General features: G+C 32.6%; 1 protein-coding gene across 1 annotated transcript in view; it reads right to left on the bottom strand.

Annotated features, from left to right (window-relative positions):
- The window catches only part of LOC118181837 (cell adhesion molecule Dscam1-like), a 1,450,682-nt gene that overhangs the window by 78,830 nt on the left and 1,350,297 nt on the right, over positions 1-21,555 (bottom strand). Inside the window, exon 17 of the mRNA XM_085816862.1 lies at positions 13,774-13,844. Within this exon, the coding sequence (XP_085672988.1) occupies positions 13,774-13,844 (71 nt within the window). The remainder of the gene's footprint in view (positions 1-13,773; positions 13,845-21,555) is intronic.

The raw sequence follows: 21,555 nt of genomic DNA on the forward strand, positions 1-21,555 counted from the left end.
CCGAGCTCTGGTAGTTCGGTCCCAATTTCGAATCGAGAGAAAGGACTGGATGCTTGAGTGTTTTCATGGTTTTCCCCATGTGTAACGTGTATACGAGCCAGTTTTCCTTCGAAAGTCCTCCAAGAAGGTATCCCTTCCCTTAAGCAGATAGCCTTCTGGCTTTGCCGTAATTACATAAACTAAACAAAACCCAACCTACTTCTGTTAGGTGGTCGCAGGCCATGAGGCACGAATTTCTGGGGCGCAGCCCTATCTCAGATTAATAAATATACGATGTGCTAATGTGCAACAGCATTCTGAGGCTTTATATAGCATATCAGAAAAATAAAAAGTAGTTCCAGTGCGACGAGGAGTAGGGCTAATCACGCTACTTCCTGACAGGGAAAGGAAATTTCATTAGTGGGAGAAGCGAAACGACTTTATACGGTAATGAATATAGCGTGATCTGTTCAGTAAAGTAGGAATGAAATATGAAAGTATTAGAAACCTGAAAGCATTGGGAACAGCAAGACTCATCGTCGGCTAAATGTCCTGTCGACTAACTGTCCGTGCCGGCTAAATGCATTGTCGTCTAAGTGCCCTTGTCGGCTAAATGCTCTGTCGGCTAAATGTGTTGTCGGCCAAGTGTCCGTGTCGGCTAAATGTATTGTCGGCTAAGTGTCCGTGTCGGCTAAATGTACTGTTGGCTAAGTGTCCATGTTGGCTAAGTGCCCGTGTCGGTTAAATGGCCTGTCGGCTAACTGTTGTCGGTTAAGGTTAAGTGTCAGCTAAGTGGTTGTCGGCTAAGTGTCTGGGGGGGGCGACCGGTGCTAAATTGCGTCATCATGCTTTCCACTCTGCCACCTTCAAGCCACTATGGTCTTATCGGTCATCTACGTAGCATCTAAGCAGTTAAAAGTTCCACACTTTTCATCTACATATTTTAAAATCATTGCATATATATATATATATATAAAAGCAACACATAATCACAGAGGTTAACTCAAGAACAGGAAAAGCATAAAACAATGTAGTATATTACAAAGGATTTAAATCCAAATCTGAAATGAAAGTGAATCAATATGAAACAAAACAAAACTCACACAATATTAAACAACATTTGAAAGTTCTTTTATCTTTTTAAGGAGCATTTGTCATATTGTATGATTTTTGCTTTGTTTTGAATTAATTTACTTTTATTTCAGTTTTGGTTTAAATGGTTTTGGAATCTATATTATTTTGTGCTTTACAGTAAATAAATGTATCACGCCAGAAGGATATTATTCTGTGTAATTTATCACTTCATTGATTATTTAATAAATTTTGCAAGACATTAATAATTGTTATTAATTATTAATATTTTTTAAAGTTCTGATCTGTAATATATATATATATCTTTAGCATCACATTTTCTCAAACAATGAATAAACGCAACCAAAGTTTCAAGGAAAAAAATGCTTGAAAATTTGGCACGAGTCTGATTTTGAAGGAAAAACCAAACTGCGATTATAGTTGCAATTAATGCGTTTCACAATTATCAATAACTCGTTTCGTTCATAGAATACGCATTTCTCTCTTTTAACATTATGTAAAACATCAAAACACAGCATACTAAATGTAAGGAAAACGAAATAACAACAACATATACATGCCTTTGATTCAGTATCGAAAATATATCAGAAGATAGAGGATTTTTTTTTTAAATTGAATTATTGTTACTGGTGTAAAGCAAAGAAATAGTGTCATTGCTAGCAAAACAGCCGACAATCATGTATCGATGCATCAAAACGAAAGTTTGTTGTCTTTGCTTAGGTATCAGTTATTTCTTCGTTCTATTTTAGTATCTGATAACAATATTATGATACGGTCAGTTTCCATAGAATTTAATATATGATCTCCATGATAATAAATGTATATATCCGTTATCATGTACTCCTACGGTACATGATAACGGATATAACTTGAATAAGGAAATAATAAAGTTAAAAATCACAACATGTATTATGAAAACGATAAAAGAAAACGTTAGGAAATTCTTATAAATGCTACTTTTCTAAAAATATTGTGCAATGTAATTTTAGTAAGAAAATATTAATTCAGAAACTGTGACACGATTTAAATATTTCAATTTACATTTTGAAGTAGTAGTTATAGATTAACATTTAAAATTCAGTCTTGAATAATCATAATTTCTCTTGTTCAGAAGGATTATTTCATTTGCAATTTTAAGTTAAAATGCATATAACTGTTTCTTGTAAACATCTTCATTGCATATATTCCCATTTCTTCAGTACTTCATTCAAGCTAGTTTTAAAAGCAAATGAGTTGTAATAAACTTACGTTCTAAATATTTTAATTTCATTGATCAGTATTCAAAATCTTAGGGAATTCATTACCCAAAGTTGTTATAATATTTCTTTGAATAATCCCATGAGGTTAATTCCTACACATTTTACATCGCGATATTCCATGAATAATAATAGATCAGCAGGAAATGGTGGACGGAATTTCGCAGGGGAAGCTCTACATCATTAACGGTTCGCAAATCAAATGAATAATTTATATCGCTTCGTTTTCGTTCCTTTGTTATCAGCGTTACATGATTAAAGCTTCATACAACCTGCGTGACATAGTGAAAGAAATTATGTCTGAAAGTATTGGACTCAGTGAAGAAATTTCTATCTTGTAATATAAGACGAATCTAAGGAACTAAAGTATTGAATGTTGCCGCCCCTTTTTTGCTTCCTTCCTTTATTTTAAAATGGTACATAATGCGTGCTTAGGCGATCTTTGAAGTGTAAAAATTGCCAGAATATACCGAATTACAAATTTATTCGTCTTTTTAATGATCAACCGTAAATCCAAGAATCAGAAGGTTTAAGTATTATTAATTACTCGAGGAGAAATCTTCATTGAGTGGTGTAATGATCCGTCGAACGAAATGCATTTCTGTCTTTACGAATTTCAGTTATAAGTTTAATGGAATATAACAGTGAATAAACCGGTATTTGAAGTTTTACAGAATGAATAGGAATAAAAGCAAAATTAGCAAAACTCGTAAAGGAAAACAGCTTCATCTCTTGAGATAAAAATCTGATGACTCATCTTGCTTAAGGGCTTCTTCTCCTAATTTTTTTTTTCACATTCCGGTGCTGCTGCTCAAACATAGGAATTGCAAATTTCTTCAAATTATGCAATTTCAGTTTCTGAAGAACTGTGCAATCGCAAGAAAACCACTGCCATTTCAGTCTGAAACGTACACACAAATTATGCATTTAAAGCTTTATTCTTTTTCGTTTGAAATAGGAAAATTATAGTTCAATAATATGAATAACTGTAATGCTGAAAGGGAGCGCTAATCTGCATTACCGCGGAGCTATAATAGTATGAGGTTCCAGGAACAGTTTTCTTTCAGGAATCAATATACTTATTTTTTTTTATTTTATTTTTATAGCAGAAAATTATGCGTATGAAAAATTATAGTATGAATATTTCCGGTCCTAGGCTCTAGCTTCGAGGGCCATGGCAGTAGTCATAAAAGAATCTTTGATAGTCATCCCCTACCTGTTGCTGGAGCGCAGCATTTTGTTGAATAGAATTTAGATAATATTTAAATAGTGTTGTACATTCTAAGCATATGAGTATTGTGTATTCGATTGGAAGATTTGTTTCTGAAAGTACACACTTGACATATTTAACTCCTAAAAAGTGGAACTAATTGTATAAAATGTAACTTAGCTAATTATATTATAAAATGGTACGTACAGCCCGAAAAGAGAAAGACACAAAATTTAAATAATCCATTTTTTAAATGAATTTTCTATTGTCAAACATTAGAACGAAATGTTATTTAGAAAACTTAGAAAACTTAGAAGCATGATTATCGCTGATAAATGATGATAATCTCTAAAGTCCAAACATAGAACCTCGGATTTTAGGGCTTCCTAAAATTATCGTATATATCTATAACTAAATCATCTGATTCCAGTACTTAAAAGAATATTATGGATACGTTACAATAATTACATATAAGAAGTAACAGAACTTTAATATGTAACCATAAATCCTTATTGTTAATATTCATTTAACAATAAAGAGTATATAAAAGACATAAAAAACTTATTTCTTAATCAATAGAAATGTTAAAATTGAAAAAAAAAGGCAATATGCTAGTTGCATTCTCATAAACCTAGGGAAGAATTCTTGAAGGAACGTGCTGTTCGTTGGTTTGTCATCTAAACTCAGTTAACTCAAGATAAACAAATATTAAAGTAGAATCAAAGTTTCTTACCTCGTTAAGTGATAATCCGCACTGCGAATACAAGAAACGCAATTAGAATCTAGAAACATACTTATTATTATCTGTAAGGAAAACGTTATTGTGCGGTGATACAAGCACTATCAGCTCTCCATCCTTGAAATGTAATACGTTATGTAAGACAGAGTTTCTGTAAGATCCAGTCTATATTTCAGGTACTGGGATGGAGCTAACGTCGGATGAGCAGCTTCCTCGCTTCGTTTCCTGCTGATTCTACATTCTTGACCTGTAAGACTATTCCTTTTCAACAGCATTTCAGTTGTGATCTAAGCAAAGGCTTTGTGAACATGTCTGCATACAACATTTTGCTGTTGCATCATTGTAATTTAACAATAATATGGTTTGGTAAATCATACATGTAGTGTTTTTTTTTTGATTGATGTGTTGTGTTATTGTACCCTTTCTCTTTTCTGGAAGAATTTTGTGCTGGATATGTTGTCCTTGAATACAATGTTAGCTTCGTTTTACATAAAACTTAGTATGTTTTCTCTATTCAGGTTCTTTAAAATGCCATTGTATTTCTTCATTTGGATCATTTACTTGATAAAGTATTGCTTCCTCTTTGGTTTCATCGATATTAGACGTCTTTGATGACAACGTTGTTTGTATGTGGCATACAAATTTTACATCCTTTGATACGATTATTATATTCAACAAGACTTTCACTACCGTACAGTATTACTGTACCATTACTATATTACTGTATCACTGAAAAATCATTTCATATAAGGTTTTATATGCTGCAGTGTTTTGCATAACGTTACTTAACAGGTTTTATAAGAAATAGGTTTTCCCTTTTGTGATGATTCCCATTAAGAAAATTTGATTTATGAGTAATGTAACGTACGTGTAGAGTAAGTAGCGCACTGTTTAAAGCACCTAATGCAATTACCTAATACATTGTATTACCGTATTTTTGTTTCTCTCATATATCGGCTATTAACATCATTCTTTAACTGTTTATGTATTATAAAATGCTTTGCATTACTTACAGTCATTATACAAAACAATATAAAATGTAATGTGTAACTTGTAGTAATATATTAAAGCTCCATTTAAAAAATATATCACTAGTTATATTTAACTTACAGTACTACTATATCATTGCTCTATTTAATAATGTTAATATAATATGCATTGACTAACGTATTCATGTATCTTATCACTAAATGTACTATAATATTGTGTTATTTTATCACACATTGACGTTTGATTGCGATGTCATATTTAATCACTGTATTATATGATTCCAATTAAACCAGGTCTAAAATATGATGTTGGTTCACAATATGCAATTCTGAGAATATAAAAAATGCATTAAAGTACTAATTAATATGCTACTGTGATGGTTCACATAATGTAATTACCAACAGCATGTATACTTGATTAATGAGCACCAACGTATTATATTATCCTATTATTAGATGTAACACATTACATATGGAAATGCATCTATCATCACTTCTTCAACTGTAATAATTTTGAAATATATATATGTTTGTTCTCATTTATGTATTTTTAACGCATATAGAAATTGGCACAACTTTTACCAACTTAATGTATATATTTTGCATTACGTGGCAGTCAACTGAAGATTATTGTAATCTAGCTTTACATGAAGCAAAATTTTATGTATCCTATGTAGTAATTTATTCTAAATGTCTTTGTAATAATTTTCTTAAACTACTTTTCTGTAGCTTTCCTAAATTAAGAACAATTAATGGAGTTTAGCTAATACCCTATTGTGGTGGCTGCTTCTTATTTTTTACACTGATCAGGCATCTTTCCGTTTGGTTTTAGCTTAGGTCGGAAGCCTGGTGAGTGGCATATTCTTTGCTGTCTTTCTCTGTTTGTCGAGTTTCATCACTTTCTGGCCTCCTCTTCTTGGTGTTGCATTTTAAATGTCGGGTAATGTATTTTTCTGCTCTTTCATCAAGTTTACTTCATTTTCTGCTTTGGAACTAGGCAATAAGCTGCGCTGCCGAAACCTATGATATGGCTTAATTTCGGTTTATATTATTCCAGAACTCATAGGGCGTTTTTTCGATTGATGTTGATGGCAGTCTGTTTTGGTAGCTATCATAACAAATTCGCCCCAAAATTCTTCTTTGAATCTTGAATCGAGTAGTAAATATCTTGTGACTTGCATTATGTATCGATTTTTTTTTTGTTTGGCTCGATCGTTCTGTTGTGGTGAATATGCTCCAGAAGTTTCTATTACTTCTTCTTTTAGATAAACTTCAATTTCTTTGTTTGTGTATTCTCCTCCATTGCCTGCTCTTAAGACTTTTGGCTTCTTTACAAATTTTTCGTTTCATGGTTGCAAGTTGTTTTAAATTGGAGATAGCTTCATCTTTTGTAGCTGGCAAGTAGGCCGTTGTTTATCGTCGACGAATGTTATGAAGTATTTTTCATTCCCAGTGATGCCTTACTAATTGATTTATAAAGGTACAAATATTTCAAGTGCAGAAATGATTTTGCTCTGCCTTTGTTTAACTTGGGATACGGCAGTTTAGACAATTTGCAACATTCGCACTCTTTGTGATTCGATTATCTTATATAAATTTCCTTCTTTTTTAGCAATTGATATAGTTTTCTTTTTTATTCTGCAAGTATCTTCTTTATTCTTTTTTGTGATTTTTCGTACAAATCTTAGTTTTCCTTCGACGCCTGGAGCATTAGAAACATCTCTGAGTTTTATTTCTATTTAGTTACCTTCGTCGTCTGTACTGTATAATTACTCATCTCCAACGTTTTCGAACTTTATTTGAGTATAATTAGCTATTTTATTTGCTCCGCTTTGCTTCTATCTAAAATATTTTATTATCGGTCATATGACATGTGGCTCATGAATCAACCAATCAATTTCAATTCCGAAAATTCTTTCTTGAGTAACTTCGAATGTGTAATCCTCAATCTTCTTGAGCTCCTTATTTTTATTTTCATCGCCATTTGTATCCTTGTTTAGAAAGACTTTCGTTTTTTAATGCCCATAATTTAATTTATTCACTTACATTTTATTCTTGAAAAAGGATTACTTTTGTTTTTGTCTCTTTCTTTGTAGTTTTTTAAGAATCTTAATTCTTTTTCTATATGCCTAATTTGTTGATATAATTGCGTTGAATCGTTGACCGAAATGTCTGAGTTTTGTGTTGAAATTTGTTCTGAAAGCTGCTCTGTTCTGTTCGCATGCCTTCTTTACTCGAGCATTCGTCGTTCAGTTTCGTTTTTACATATTCCAGCGTCAGGTTTTCTTCAGTGTGTGCTTCTAAAGCCGTAATAAGATTTTCCTAACTTATGGTAAGCCGCTTAGTAAAAGTTGTGACCGATTCCTCGAAGTTTGCCTACGATCTCGAGAGTTTTGTTGATATGTGTATTCGTTTTCTGCTTTTGAAATATGCAATTTTCTGAAGACGTAAAGTTTGCTGGAGAGCTTTTTCTCTTTTGTAGATTTTCTTATTCGTTCCATATTACTTTAGCTATCGTTTTGTTTCTTATATTTACGATTTGGTTGTTATATTGCGCGTAGACTTTATGAGTGCTTGTTCATTTCGTTTTATCCACTCAGCGGTGATTTCTTTCGATGTAGCATTTGCGGGCAAATCCCATAAATTTCTGTTTCCAGAATCATTTTTAGTTTCTATTCTTATAGAAGATAGTTGCTGCTGTTTAATTTCACAAAAGAGTACTTATTTTCGCTGTTGGTAGCCATTCTTTTGAACGCAAAGAACAAAGGTATATTAGTTTTCTTTCGCTTTTTGAAGACTGGCTTGGCTTTTCCCGATTATCCAGTAGTAATTGATGACAGAGTTTCTTTTCTGCTTTTAATTTTATTCGTAATAGCTTATCTCGATATGTTTTGTACATTCAGTGAAGTACACATGCATTCAGTCTCGTAATCAAATGTTGAACGAGAGTGCAGTTCATTTATTTGTCATCTAAATTCAGTTAACTGGCAATAAGCAAATATTACAGTAGAAACAAAGTTTTTTCCGTCATCAAGGAACAATCCAAACTGCGAACAAGAGAGGTACAATTAAAATATAGAAGGATACTTATTATTAGCTGGAAGAAAAAAATATATATCACGTGGTGATACAAAAGCTATCAATTCTCTATCAGCAGAGCGTAATGCGTTATGTAAAACTTCTACAGGATGAAGTCTGTATTTCATGTTAAGGGGTTCAGGTCACATCAGATGGCCAGCTTCCTCGTTTCCGATTCCAGTGGTGATTTTACAAGGATAACGCGCCAGGCATTTCCAAAGAAATGTCATAATAGGATCCTAGAATGTCTTAAATATGACTTGCTTTGTGAACAAATCATTGTGAAACGGGCATATGAAGTTGTACGTGGCAGAATTTGCAAATACAAAAGCTAAAGATTCGTTTGATAGCTTGTAAAATAGGAAAATAAAATAATAAATAAACATACACAGTGTTTACGCAAAATAAAGTTACACAAAACTCTCAACTTACGAAAGAATAAGTGGTTGTTCACATAAAAACATCTAACGTTAAAGAAAAAAGGGAATACCTCTGAGCGCTTGAGCAACAGATTGAAAAAAAAAGTAAACTTCTTTTACAACTCGCTTTTCTTCCCAACCCGATTTCCCTCAGCCAATAGCAAATGGAAGAAGCTTCAAGGAATCAATTAATTTCCTCTTAAGAGACAGACGTTTGCAACAAAGGACGTCTGGAGATTCTTTGATTGTAAACATAGTGGCTATTGTGTCTTCTTCACTCAGTTCTCAATGAAGAGTTCCGTTTAATGCTATTATATTTCGCCATACTTCATCCATTGTGAATTTCAGACACGATTTTTTCCTTTAGAATTTTTTCACTACTATTGAATCACTACTATTGAATGGTTTCAAATAACTTTGTAGCAGCTCCATTGAAAGGTTTTGCTTTCATTATGTTCTGAAATATTTTTCTGGGATGATTGTCAAGTAGAGGCAAATAATGAAAATTTGAAGTTGCAGTTTTGTGACTTTCCAGAGAAACATGGCTCGAGTTTTCTCGTTTTTTCCTTAAACCCCTTGAAGGATGATAAGGTACAGATGCCTGAAAGCAAGAAGCTGGTTTAATGCTGAAATACAAGGGATTGTGGCTCTGTTGCTACGAGCCGATTATAAATTAAGAATTAAATAGTATGGAAATGCACTTGTGGTGTTTGACTTAGATGAAATTTTAAAAAAATCAGAAATATACTTTCGCAAAATAGCATATACTGCTTGAAAGAAAACCATGTAAAACGCCGTCAGCTATTAGATTTCGCATTTATTTTCAAAGAAAATTCACGTTTATTTTCATATACGTTTTTTATTTATGCAAAATTAAGACCTTCTTCTGCAGAATAATTTTAGTCAAAAGATAGATATTTGCAAGATACTCTTAAAACTCATAGATTTCTCTTTAGAATAAATTCCAATCTAAGGTTGAATGTTGCTTTATTTTTAGGTATAAACTGAAGTGCTTCTCTTCCATTCAATTAATTATTTTATTTCTTCTCTAGAGCAGTTTTTAATGTTATTCTAAAATAAAGCGCTCAAACACTTGCTTGAATTGTGCAGGAGAGTGTTAGAATTTTAGTGTTAATGCCACATGAATTCATAGCTGTAATAACTCGTTGCTTTTGATTATACTTAAATTTATATTTTGTATACAACCATCTTTTATGTGTCCTAATTTGTTGTAAGAGAAGTAAATTGCTGCTGCAGTTTTTTTTTCGGTTGAAATGGTAGGAAAATATGACTCTAAGCTTCGCTATATGTATACCAGATTTAGCTTCGTTTTGAATAAAGCACTTTTCCAGCAGTTTACTCTTAACTGATTCAACAGTTAAATGTTTCCAATTGCTTCTAGTTAAATTATTTCTAAAGCTGTTATTCTAGAATCTTAGTCGTTTCGCGAGCATAAAATGTATACCCTACTGAAGACGAGATAGCTAATTCTCACTATGTCCGAAAAACAGATGATAAATGAGTTAAAATAAAAAGGTTATAATAACCTTTTTATTTTAACTAATTGAATAGAACATGTAGTCCCTCGGCATAAACTCGGGACTAACTCTTCTCCCTCATGGATACTCACTTTGCTACTAGCTTCAACTACTGTATGTTTTTAGTTGTCGATCGAACACTTAAATTCTGCTACTTAAATACTATTTCCGAACTCGTTGAGATTTGCTTATACGTGATTTAAATTTGCATTCTGACAGGAAATTGAAATCAGAAAGGAAATGTAGATTTCTTAAAATAAAAAATAATTGATTAGTAAAAAATAGTTATTAACGTAGCATAATTTTTAGGTAAGCTACTTTCGAAAAGAATAAAGGTTCTCCCACAGAGCTAATAGCGATAGCCCTGTGGCCCTGTGGATTAGCCCTGTGGGAGCTATTAGCTACAGGGCTAATAGCTCCCACAGGGCTAATAGCTAATAGCCTAAATTTTCTCCCACAGGACTAATAGCTGATATACAATAGCTTCCATTTTCATTAGATGATTGTACTGCTGCTTTACTGCTGTCCTACGTTTCGAGATACAGCGTTGAAGTTTCATAATATTCCGTATCTTCTTCGCATTCATACGCTTATTAATTGTTTATTTTTCAATAAAAGCCGTATAGTTGCTCTAGCTTATCCGTCTTACCTATACTTATTGATTACTGGAGACGGAGATTCGGTAATAAGAATGTTCCATAAATTCTCCTTATCAGCAAAATATTAAGTCTGAATTTCCAAGTATAAAAATGTCGGCCATTCAGTTTTCGATTTAGATCCGTAGCCACCACTACTATGCAATCGTTAGAAAAGAACAAGAAAGCGAAAGTAACCAATATTCATTGTTTTTAATCCAAAATGCTGATTGTAAATTACTGTAAATTGTTATAAAAGAATTCTTCTAACTACTGCGCCCATAACTTCATTTAATTAATTATACGCACAATATATTAATAAAAGCATCTATTAAGAGAATGGGACAGTAAGCATTCACACTGAATCAATAAACATTTTAACTTAAACAATTCAGGGGTAATCTTGGCACACTGCCAGAAAGCACTTTAGTCTTCAAATGCGGGTGGAGAAAAACGTTTTGGGTCGCAAGGTTACTTAAAAACTGCATAACAGGAGTCCAGACAAGTTATACATAATCCTGAGAATTTGGTATCACAATAGTGTCCCTCAAGCACCTGAAATGGGATCCGGATCCTAAAATTTTTGGAACTACTGCTTTAACACACCACGTTATATAATGCCCTGATAGGTGAACAAAAAAGATAGTTAGCTAGTTAATGAAAGAAATCACATTAATCATGGCATCTCTGGATATTCAGGGGTATAAAATAATAACAGATCTAGTATATTTCCAAACTGCGAATAGATCTTTGCATTGATGGGTCGCATACGGGCATAAAGAAGAATAACCTGTGTTAATGCATTTGTTTTAAGAAAGAAAATCTTTCTATTTAAGAAACACACTGTTTGGTGCAGATTTAAAAACAGAATAAAATGAGTATATAATTCTGAAATTAAAATATCCTTATAAAAGCATCCGTTTCCTTAGTCATATAGCCCTCATATGTTTTGCTATTAACCAGATAATCCAAATAACTACTTTTCTGTAGATCTTTGAAATCTTTTGGATGGGTTGCTGTTTTAGAAATTTAAACAGCTGTGTTAAAGAAATTAAAAATTGTCCAAATAAATAATTTCTGTGAATGTTTACAGAGGACCTACAGAAATATCAAGAAATGACAAGCCACTGGAATATTTCTACGCAGAAATGTAAGAAGTGCTACTTAAGCTATTAACTATAAAGTGATTTTTTTAAAATAAATTCATACTTAATTATTTGAGCACTTGCTGTAGATTTGTCTAAAACGATAAACTGAAATTATGGTAGTAAATCATTTAATTTATAAGAGTATTTTCTGATAAAAGATATCGAAATAACTGAGATTAATTATCATTTACAAGATATAATAAACTTAGTAAATTAGCATATAATTGGACCTCTGCCAAATCTGTCTACTGTGTAAAAATAACAAATATTAACGTATCTACTTTAGATTACGTAGGTAATGTATCTACTTTAATACTTTAAGATTTTATTAGTTTTATATCATATATGCATTCATAAAGCTCAAAATTTATTGCTGATATTTGTAACTATATTAGATCAGTAGAAATTTAACTTACGGTTCAAAATCAATTGTATAAAATATAAAGCGATTACATATTCTATCCGATTATTTGTTACTTTCAGAAAAAGAATGTAAATGCTTACTACTCTCTGCAGTTGTAAGAATTTTTCGCTTATTAGTTGCGAATGTATGATTCTTTGCTTCCGTTTGCTGCTGCTTTCCACTGCAATTACTGCTTATTCGTATCTTAAAAGCATTTTTGATTTCTTTTTTGCTATTGGCTCACATTGCTCATTTTCACTGCTTTTATCTTGAAAAGTGTGTGAGACAGTTAACCATTAAAGTATCAGATTTCTACTTCGTTTAATGCATTTTCCACAGCTGTGAACTTTTATTCCTGTATCATTCTTGAGCATTTTATCCCCGACTTTAATCTTAGAATGTATTACAGATTACTGAACTCTCAGATTTTTTATGTCACTTTCATTTTCTTATAAAATAAAATAAAATTGAACTATGGAATGATAAAATAAAGCAGCAACGGAAAGAATATATGAAATGGATGAGAAACACGTTAATAAAAAATTTAAAATTAGGCAAATGCAGTAAAATAGTAGATTTTTGTATAAATTTCGATCTATTTCGAGAGCTATTAGACACAATTACGAGAAAAACATGTTTATCCTTAAAATATGCTAGCAATCATAGTTTTGCTCCTGAACAAGAGGGACATGTGTCTGAAAATTTTCAAATAGACAGAGAGTTGTATCTTTTGTATCTAAATATTGAAAATTGCAGTTATGAATGCGGCTTGTGCGACCTTTTATTGGCGCGCTACAAGTCTAGTCCGAGAAATACTTTGTGCAGCTCTGTTTATTAAAAATAAGATATTAGAATACTTTTTCACCTTTGCTATGAAAAAGGATATTTGTATTCTGTTCAAATCTTGTATAATGTTTCAGAAAATGTCAGTTAGAAGTATAAGATTTAAGTGGAAATTTCATAATTTCATTTACTTCACAAATAAGATTTGCAATTTTCTATACATAAAAATTTGTAATGTTATAGAAAGGTTAAATGGCGAAAAGCGAACTTCAGTTTTGCATCTTCATAAAAGTCTCTGTATCTGAAATTATGTATAATTAAGCGACTGTTAACTTACATATGTAAAGTACGTAAAGTCATTTTACTAGAAAAATTAACGGAAAATAACTTTTCAATTATATGTTACTCTGAAACGCTTCATCAGAAATTGTTAACAACAAATTTTGCCAACGTATTAAAATTTTGTTTGTTACTTTGATATTGTTTTAAACACATTACACGTACCTTCCATGTTACTTTCATGGACTGTGCTCCTGTAGACTGAACTTGGACGTCTCTTGGCGAACCAGATGGAGCTGAAATAAAATAAGCGAACATTTATATATTTTACAATAATTCAGCATGATAACGTACAGTGTTCAGAGGTTCTGAACCGAAGTTTTTAGAAAAATAGTGCAAGAATTATATTTAGGAATATGTAACAATTCCAAACATATGCAAAATAAAGCACAGAGTGGCCAAAAATTAATTTGCAATAAACATAGTTATGAAAGGTATTTTTAGAAAGGAAAATAGTAGAGATATTTAGGAATATCAACACAGGATGAAAGATATTATATAATGATATACTTATATAAAAATATTGTTTTTCAATTAGGTTTCCAGAATTTGGATTGCAAATGAAGAATTAGCTATTGAAATGGGCTAACATTTAAAATTCAACTAAATTCTTAATTATTTTAAATAACACGCAACGTAGTATCTAGAAAATACAATTTATATTTATGCTCGTCGAACTGCATTAAAATACTAAACTATGCCCCCCCACACCCTTATAATTCTTATTCTTACCTTAAGTAGCACCTACTATTTTACACTATTTGATTCTAAAGTATTCAGATATAAGACTCTGAAACCTGTCTCTGTATGAAGGTCATACAAGACATTTTTCACTATCATGTATTTCTTTAAATAAAAGATAAAAATACCAAGAATACCTCTTATTATCTCACTTAGATATTAAATTAATTTTTTTTTCATTCAAATCTGCGCGTCTAAAGCGCATAAAAAGAGGACAAAGAGATGTGTCCTTTGGGACATAAAAAACGAATTAACATACATCTTTCTTCGGTATCGATTAGGAATTAAAGTACCATTAAGAATTAAGCAAACGTATTATATACCCTAAAATTAGTTGATAAAAAAGTGATCCTTGCTAATGAATCAAAGGAAATGAAATAAATAATAATGTGCAGTAAAGGTATCTGAATCATTCTATTCAAATCTATACCGCCAGTTCTTAGTTTGTAGGAAGCAAACACGATAGACTACGCAATTAAGAGCATTTTGAGATTGTGTTCCATTTTCCTTTAAAAATGAAGATTTAAATGACTAGAGAAAGAATAAGTTGTATACATAATCATCATTTCAAAGTAAATCGCGCTTGTAGGAAAGTAACCGAAACAGCAGAATGAGCTCTTAGTAGAAAATTTCTTGCAACAGAAAAGCCCTTATAAACCAGGCTTTTGGATCTATGTTATATAAATTATTTTTCTCCATCTGCAGTGTTAAAGACACCACTGGCAGAACAAGAGGAAATTAATACTTGCGATCATATATTGCAAAAGCTTTCATTGTATCTGATTTCACAACATGCGATCAATAAGCTTTTGTTGATAGCATAAAATAAAAGTAAGTAGTTATTGGCATGATGCTGATATCACACGCGAAAGGATTCACATTATTGGCATAATGCTGATATCACACAAGAGATGCCATGCGAATCATTAAATGTCCACCGCTGGATGCGCACATTGAATTACAATGTTTTTATTTCTTCTTACTTTCAAACAAAGGAGGAGTTGCAATATCGAACGAAACGAAAATCAAAAAACGAAGGGGAAGCTGCAATATCTCTCCTCAAACATAAAATACATCATGATCAATTGTATGGAGATGTAACTCTTTCTATGGGATTGGCCACCTGTAACCTTTGAATGAAAATAGTCTTCAGTGTAGATTAAAGGACTTGCAAAAGCCTTTCGAACAGTTTAAGAACAATTACAGTTTTTCAATAAAATGAGGCAAAAGCTTCAGTGATACTTGCAAAATTCTCAATCCTGATTTCAATTAAAAATGGGAATATAGAGCTTCTTATATTTTTGTGGAAAAATTTCCTATTTGCAGTATTGTTTTATGTTGGTAAGGTTGGATAACGTTTCAACAACTACTGCATATATGCATTTGCCAGCATCCACTCTACCAAGATTAAATATTCTTGCTCATAACCTTAGTTTGTCATAAACTCAGCCTGTTATATTAGCTATAGGACTAGATTAATACAATTATGTAAAAAATGGTACGAACGTGTATTGCTTTAGCCAGATAACAAATGACGAATTTAAAAGTTAATATTTTTTCAAACAAAATGAATTTTCATAGTAAATGACGTAAGCTCATTACTGAAAGTCTTAGGGATCAAGCACAATCTTGAAGCCTCATAGATAAACTTCTGGAAAACAAGCTTAAAAGACGTCCTTGCTTCAAAACGGAAATGATTATCCAGCTAGAATATTTGTATACACCATCACATGAAATAATCATAAAAACTTTGAAAATATTATTCAACAGTATAAATTACGAAAATCACTCATGGCAGACAACTGAAAATAAAAGCTTGCTTAAAATAAGAGAAGAGAAATATTGTATATGCATAAATGTTGAATAAAACTCAAAATTGCGGCTATTTTTTGCACAATTTTTAATTTTACATTAGTGTATTTAAATTTTATTGTAAATTCATTGGAGTGTAGTTTAGAATTTTACTTGGTCCTATTTATCTTAAATTGCATTGTGAATGCCTTATTTTATTCAAATAAATTATTTTTAGTTTGGCTTTCCTTTTCCTCCTGATTTCAGATTTTGGCGGGAATACACATTTTAATGACATAGTATGCAAAATATGTGTTCAGAAGCAGTATTTAAGTTGCGTTTCAAGAGTTCGTGAGAAGTAGCAGCGGAGTTAAAGGTTATTTAAACCTTTTTCAGTAGTATCTGTTCTTCAAGACATAGAATAGAATTCGCTAGGCAGTCTCTCCACGTAGGGTCTACTGTGCGTGCTTCCGAAAAGAACACATAGACTGCATAGCATTGTAATTTTACTTTGGCGTATTTATCTTTTATTTATCATTATTTCTTAGACCAGCAGTAGGACAATCAGAATTATGCGGCTTTTTTAAAATTCTTGTGGTTAACATAACAAGGAGAAATATTACGTTAAAATGTCTTTCCTGAAATGGAGACACTATATTCGTCATTCAGAAGTGAAAAAAAAAATATTATTTCTGATTTACGAGTACATCTTTAGAAATTGCATTAGCCACATCTTGACATCGAACTAAATTTTAATGGTAAACTTCGTTAATATATACGAAGTAAAAAAGGAGGCGTTTTACTTTTCCTTATAGCGATCCTTATTTTGTAAGTAGTTTAAATATATCTGTTTCATGTTTTGAAGTCATTTGATTTCATTCGTAATTTAAAAGCAGAAAACTGCACAGAGTAATTTGTGAGTGTTTGGACAATAATAAACCTTCAGGGTGCATTTCGTCACTTACGATTCATTTTCTGTAGTCCAACCATGGCCTTTTTGTCAGAGAACGTAAAAGCCGTAATCGATGCTGATAACGAAATTTACATTAAAAATAGTGTAAGATAAATATATGTTTTGAAGATAAATGCAACATTAACATGCTAGTTGAACTAAATTTTAATGGTAAACTTCGTTAATATATACGAAGTAAAAAAGGAGGCGTTTTACTTTTCCTTATAGCGATCCTTATTTTGTAAGTAGTTTAAATATATCTGTTTCATGTTTTGAAGTCATTTGATTTCATTCGTAATTTAAAAGCAGAAAACTGCACAGAGTAATTTGTGAGTGTTTGGACAATAATAAACCTTCAGGGTGCATTTCGTCACTTACGATTCATTTTCTGTAGTCCAACCATGGCTTTTTTGTCAGAGAACGTAAAAGCCGTAATCGATGCTGATAACGAAATTTACATTAAAAATAGTGTAAGATAAATATATGTTTTGAAGATAAATGCAACATTAACATGCTAGTTGACAACTATTGAACTCAATGGGATATGTCAGACTTAAAAATAACAAAAAATGCAACAAAGAATTTTAAAATGTTAAAACCAAATCATTTCAAACAAGCAAAATCAAACTTCAAAAAATTTTTGAAATTTAACGAAAAGTAAACAAAAAATTGAAGAGGAATTCAATCAACCACAATGTCACTTCATCGGGGGGGGGGAGTGACTGGCGCAAAGGTATAATTTGCTATGTGGAATTAATTCTAAAAATACTAAAATATTTCTCATATAAAATCTGTAAAACCCAAAATACGTTATTTTATTAGTCAGTGTAATTCAAACAGTCCCAGAGTAATATCACGATATGGAATGCATGCTTATTTTAAGGTTATCTCTTCTTGTACAGGGCAAGAATGATAAATAAAAATACGGAATTGCAACTTACTTTAATTTCTCCATCAGATGCCTTCAAAATTTCAGTCAAAATTAATAGTACTTTCTTTTGTTTAAACACAGTCTAAAATATACTGACTACCAATAAGTATTTGGATACCTATGCAAATGAGGATATCTGCGGTCCTAAGGTACTTCACGGATTCCGCCGGTATATATCGCGTAGGAAACAGCATCGGCTTTAGTCGCATGCAAGATGCCTCGCAGTTCGGAGCTCTCTGATTTCGAGAAAGTTATAATTATCGGGTATCACAAATGTGGCCGATCCTTAAGGGACATAGCTAGCGATCTGAAGTACCCAAAATCAACCGTGGTCTATGTGATTAAGAAGTGGAAGGTGAGCGGTGATTGTCAGAATGTGCCCCGAGTCGGCAGACCAACGAAACTGGGAAATAGAGACCGACGAGTGCTGTCCAGAGAAATTCGGAAGAACCCCACCCAAGTGATGGCCCTCATCCGCGAGGAGTTTCAACAGGCATCCGGGAGTATTGTGTCAATGAATACCATCCATAAGGAAGCACATCTGCTTGGTTTTCATGGTCGTGCCTGCTGCTCATAAGCCTTTGATCACAAAGTCCAACCACGCTGCTCGGTTAATGTGGTGCAAAGCACATCGAAATTGGGCCGAAGATCAGTGGAAACGGGTTCTTTGGAGTGACGAGTCAAGGTTCACCCTTTACCGTTCGGATGGCAGCGTCTGGGTTTGGCGTCTACCTGGAGAACGTCTCTTTCCAGAATGCATTGTGCCAACAGTCAAGTTCGGCGGAGGTGGAATTATGGTCTGGGGGTGTTTCTCCTAGTATGGGCTGGGACCCTTGGTCCCCATTCATGGTAAGCTCAACTCCGATGCCTACAGCACTATTTTGGATGACAATGTGCTTCCTACGTTGTGGCAATTTTACGGGTTGGACCCCTGTTACTTTCAGAACGACAATGCCAGTTGTCATGTTTCGAAGTTAACCAAGGCTTGGTATAGTGCCAATGGAGTTCATCGAATGGACTGACCTGCCCAGAGTCTAGACCTGAACCCTATCGAAAACCTCTGGGACGAGTTGCATCGCCGAATTCAGGGGTGCACTACCCGTGCAAAATCGGTGAAGGAACTTCTATGTCTTCTCCAAGCTGAGTGGAAGAAAATACCACTAGCTGTCATACAAAGACTTGTGAAAAGTATGCCCCAGAGGGTCCACGCAGTAATTACCTCTCGTGAAGGCTCTACCAACTATTGATTTTGAATAAAGTTAGTTTTTCTTTTCTATCACAGGTGTCCAAATACTTATTGGTAGTCAGTGTATATCTGTGTGTATGTATAATACATCAAATTCTCAAAAATTGGACGAAAAAGAATAAAATGCCATATTAAATATTTGAAGGTTCAGCCTATTTACTCCGTGTTACAACATAAACTGGTAAAACGCAAATTAAAGAAAATTACAACATTCTAATAAAAAATGCTCACTTCAAAGAGCAAAAATATAAAAAACGAGAAATTTGGTATATAATAAACCCCCACCCCCCAAAAAAAAGTGTTTAATGCTTTAACAGAACTTGTCAAGGGAAAGATGTTTTGAAGCCTTAAACCTCGTTGATTAATGAAAGACTAAAACATATTTCGTTCCACTATACTCTTTGAGACTTTAAACCGCTTTAAGTTCACCCAACGTTCTTTTCAAACAGAAATTTCGTCCTCTTTGATATAAATCTTTGATGTTGATTTCCTTTTTGATACTTGATATATGTATATACATTCTCTCTCATTTTGTTAAAAACATTCTGGGCGGCATGCAACTTGAGTTAGAGAACACTGGTTTAGATTACCACTATATTCATGTCTTTTCATAAGATAGAAACTTCTATATTAAAAGGTATTTATTCTTGGGAGACAATTCACTTTCTGCCATTAAAAACATTTTGAAAACAAATCTGAAAGAACAAAATTTTCTAAAGAGGGTAATGACATTTAAAAAGACATACAATCAATCTTGGTTATCAAAAATGTATAAACGTACTAAATCATTTTCTTAACTACTAGATGACTAAACTGTTAACTTAAAATTCAAGCAATTATTAAGCTAATAATTGTAAATATGGATCAGGAATTTAAAGAATATTTTCAGCATTAATAGCAGAAAATCATAAAATTATTTCTACCTGTCCTTTATTGAGAAACAACTAAGGAGATATTGGCATATGAATACCAACAACATCCTTGACACATCTATAGTTCACTTTGAAGCAAAGCCAAGAACAACAACAAGCCCCTCCCCAAAACAAAGAAGGGAAAATTGCTCTAGTGAGCAGTCAAAATATGTCAAATAGACCACAGAGATAATTTATTTTGCAACCTGCTTTTAAGAAACAGCAACCGAAAATTGTAATAAACCAACTGAACTTTATCAAAAAGTTATCTCTTCTAAATTTATTTGACTTGAAGAATGATGAAACTGTGAGTGAGCTCTTCCATCTCTTCCTCTTTTAATTAGATTCTGACTACAAGAACTCGCCAATAGGAATCAAACTGCTCTTATAAGAATTGGGACGGATATAAGTGAATTAGAATGACTTGTCTGTGATAGACTTACTTTGAAATAAGTCATAATGGTGCCAATGGAGTTCATCGAATGGAATGGCCTGCCCAGAGTCCAGACCTGAACCGTATCGAGAACCTCTGGGACGAGTTGCATCGCCGAATTCAAGGGTGCACTACCCGTGCAAAATCGGTGAAGGAACTTCTATGTCTTCTTCAAGCCGAGTGGAAGAAAATACCACTAGCTGTCATACAAAAACTTGTGGAAAGTATGCCCCGGAGGGTCCACGCTGTAATTACCTCTCGGGGAGGCTCTACCAACTATTGATTTTGAATAAAGTTAGTTTTCCTTTTCTATCACAGGTGTCCAAATACTTATTGGTATTCAGTGTATTGATATAAAAGCACTCACGTTTTAAAAACATTTGCTAACATCATAATAGAAATAAACCAATTTTCAAAGGAAGAGAAAGGTTTTAGGGGAAAAGCGTTATTTACAACACAAAATAAGGAAATAAAAAATTCTGTAAAAACTTAAAGTAATTATATGCCATACTTGAAACAAAACAATATCAGTGAAATGTACTCAAAATATTTCTTTTTCAATTCCAGAACGTTGAAGAAACACAAAAAAACTTCAGCTGATAAATAAATTAATAAGTGGATTTAAGTTTGATGCATTACATAAATTTATTACGCCCCATTCATCCTGATATAAGTTAGATAATATGAAAACGGGATGATAATGAGCAGCTTTTCTGATCGCATTTTTATTTATTTCTTACAGGAAACGTATCATATAAAAAGTATATATCTTCATTATGCAAGTGAAATTAATTTCAAGTGCAACTTTAAACTTTTAAGAAAGGTAAAACTGCTTTCAGCGAAAAGCAATAAAGTATAAATCATTATCGACTTTTCTGTTCTTGGAATCTTTTATTAATTTTCTTGTTAAATATTCATCTTAGCTATCCTAAACAGAAACAA

Source organism: Stegodyphus dumicola, chromosome 5, assembly GCF_044657685.1.
Source record: "Stegodyphus dumicola isolate Sdum_Otavi_A_Nest chromosome 5, ASM4465768v1".
NCBI lineage: Eukaryota > Metazoa > Arthropoda > Arachnida > Araneae > Eresidae > Stegodyphus > Stegodyphus dumicola.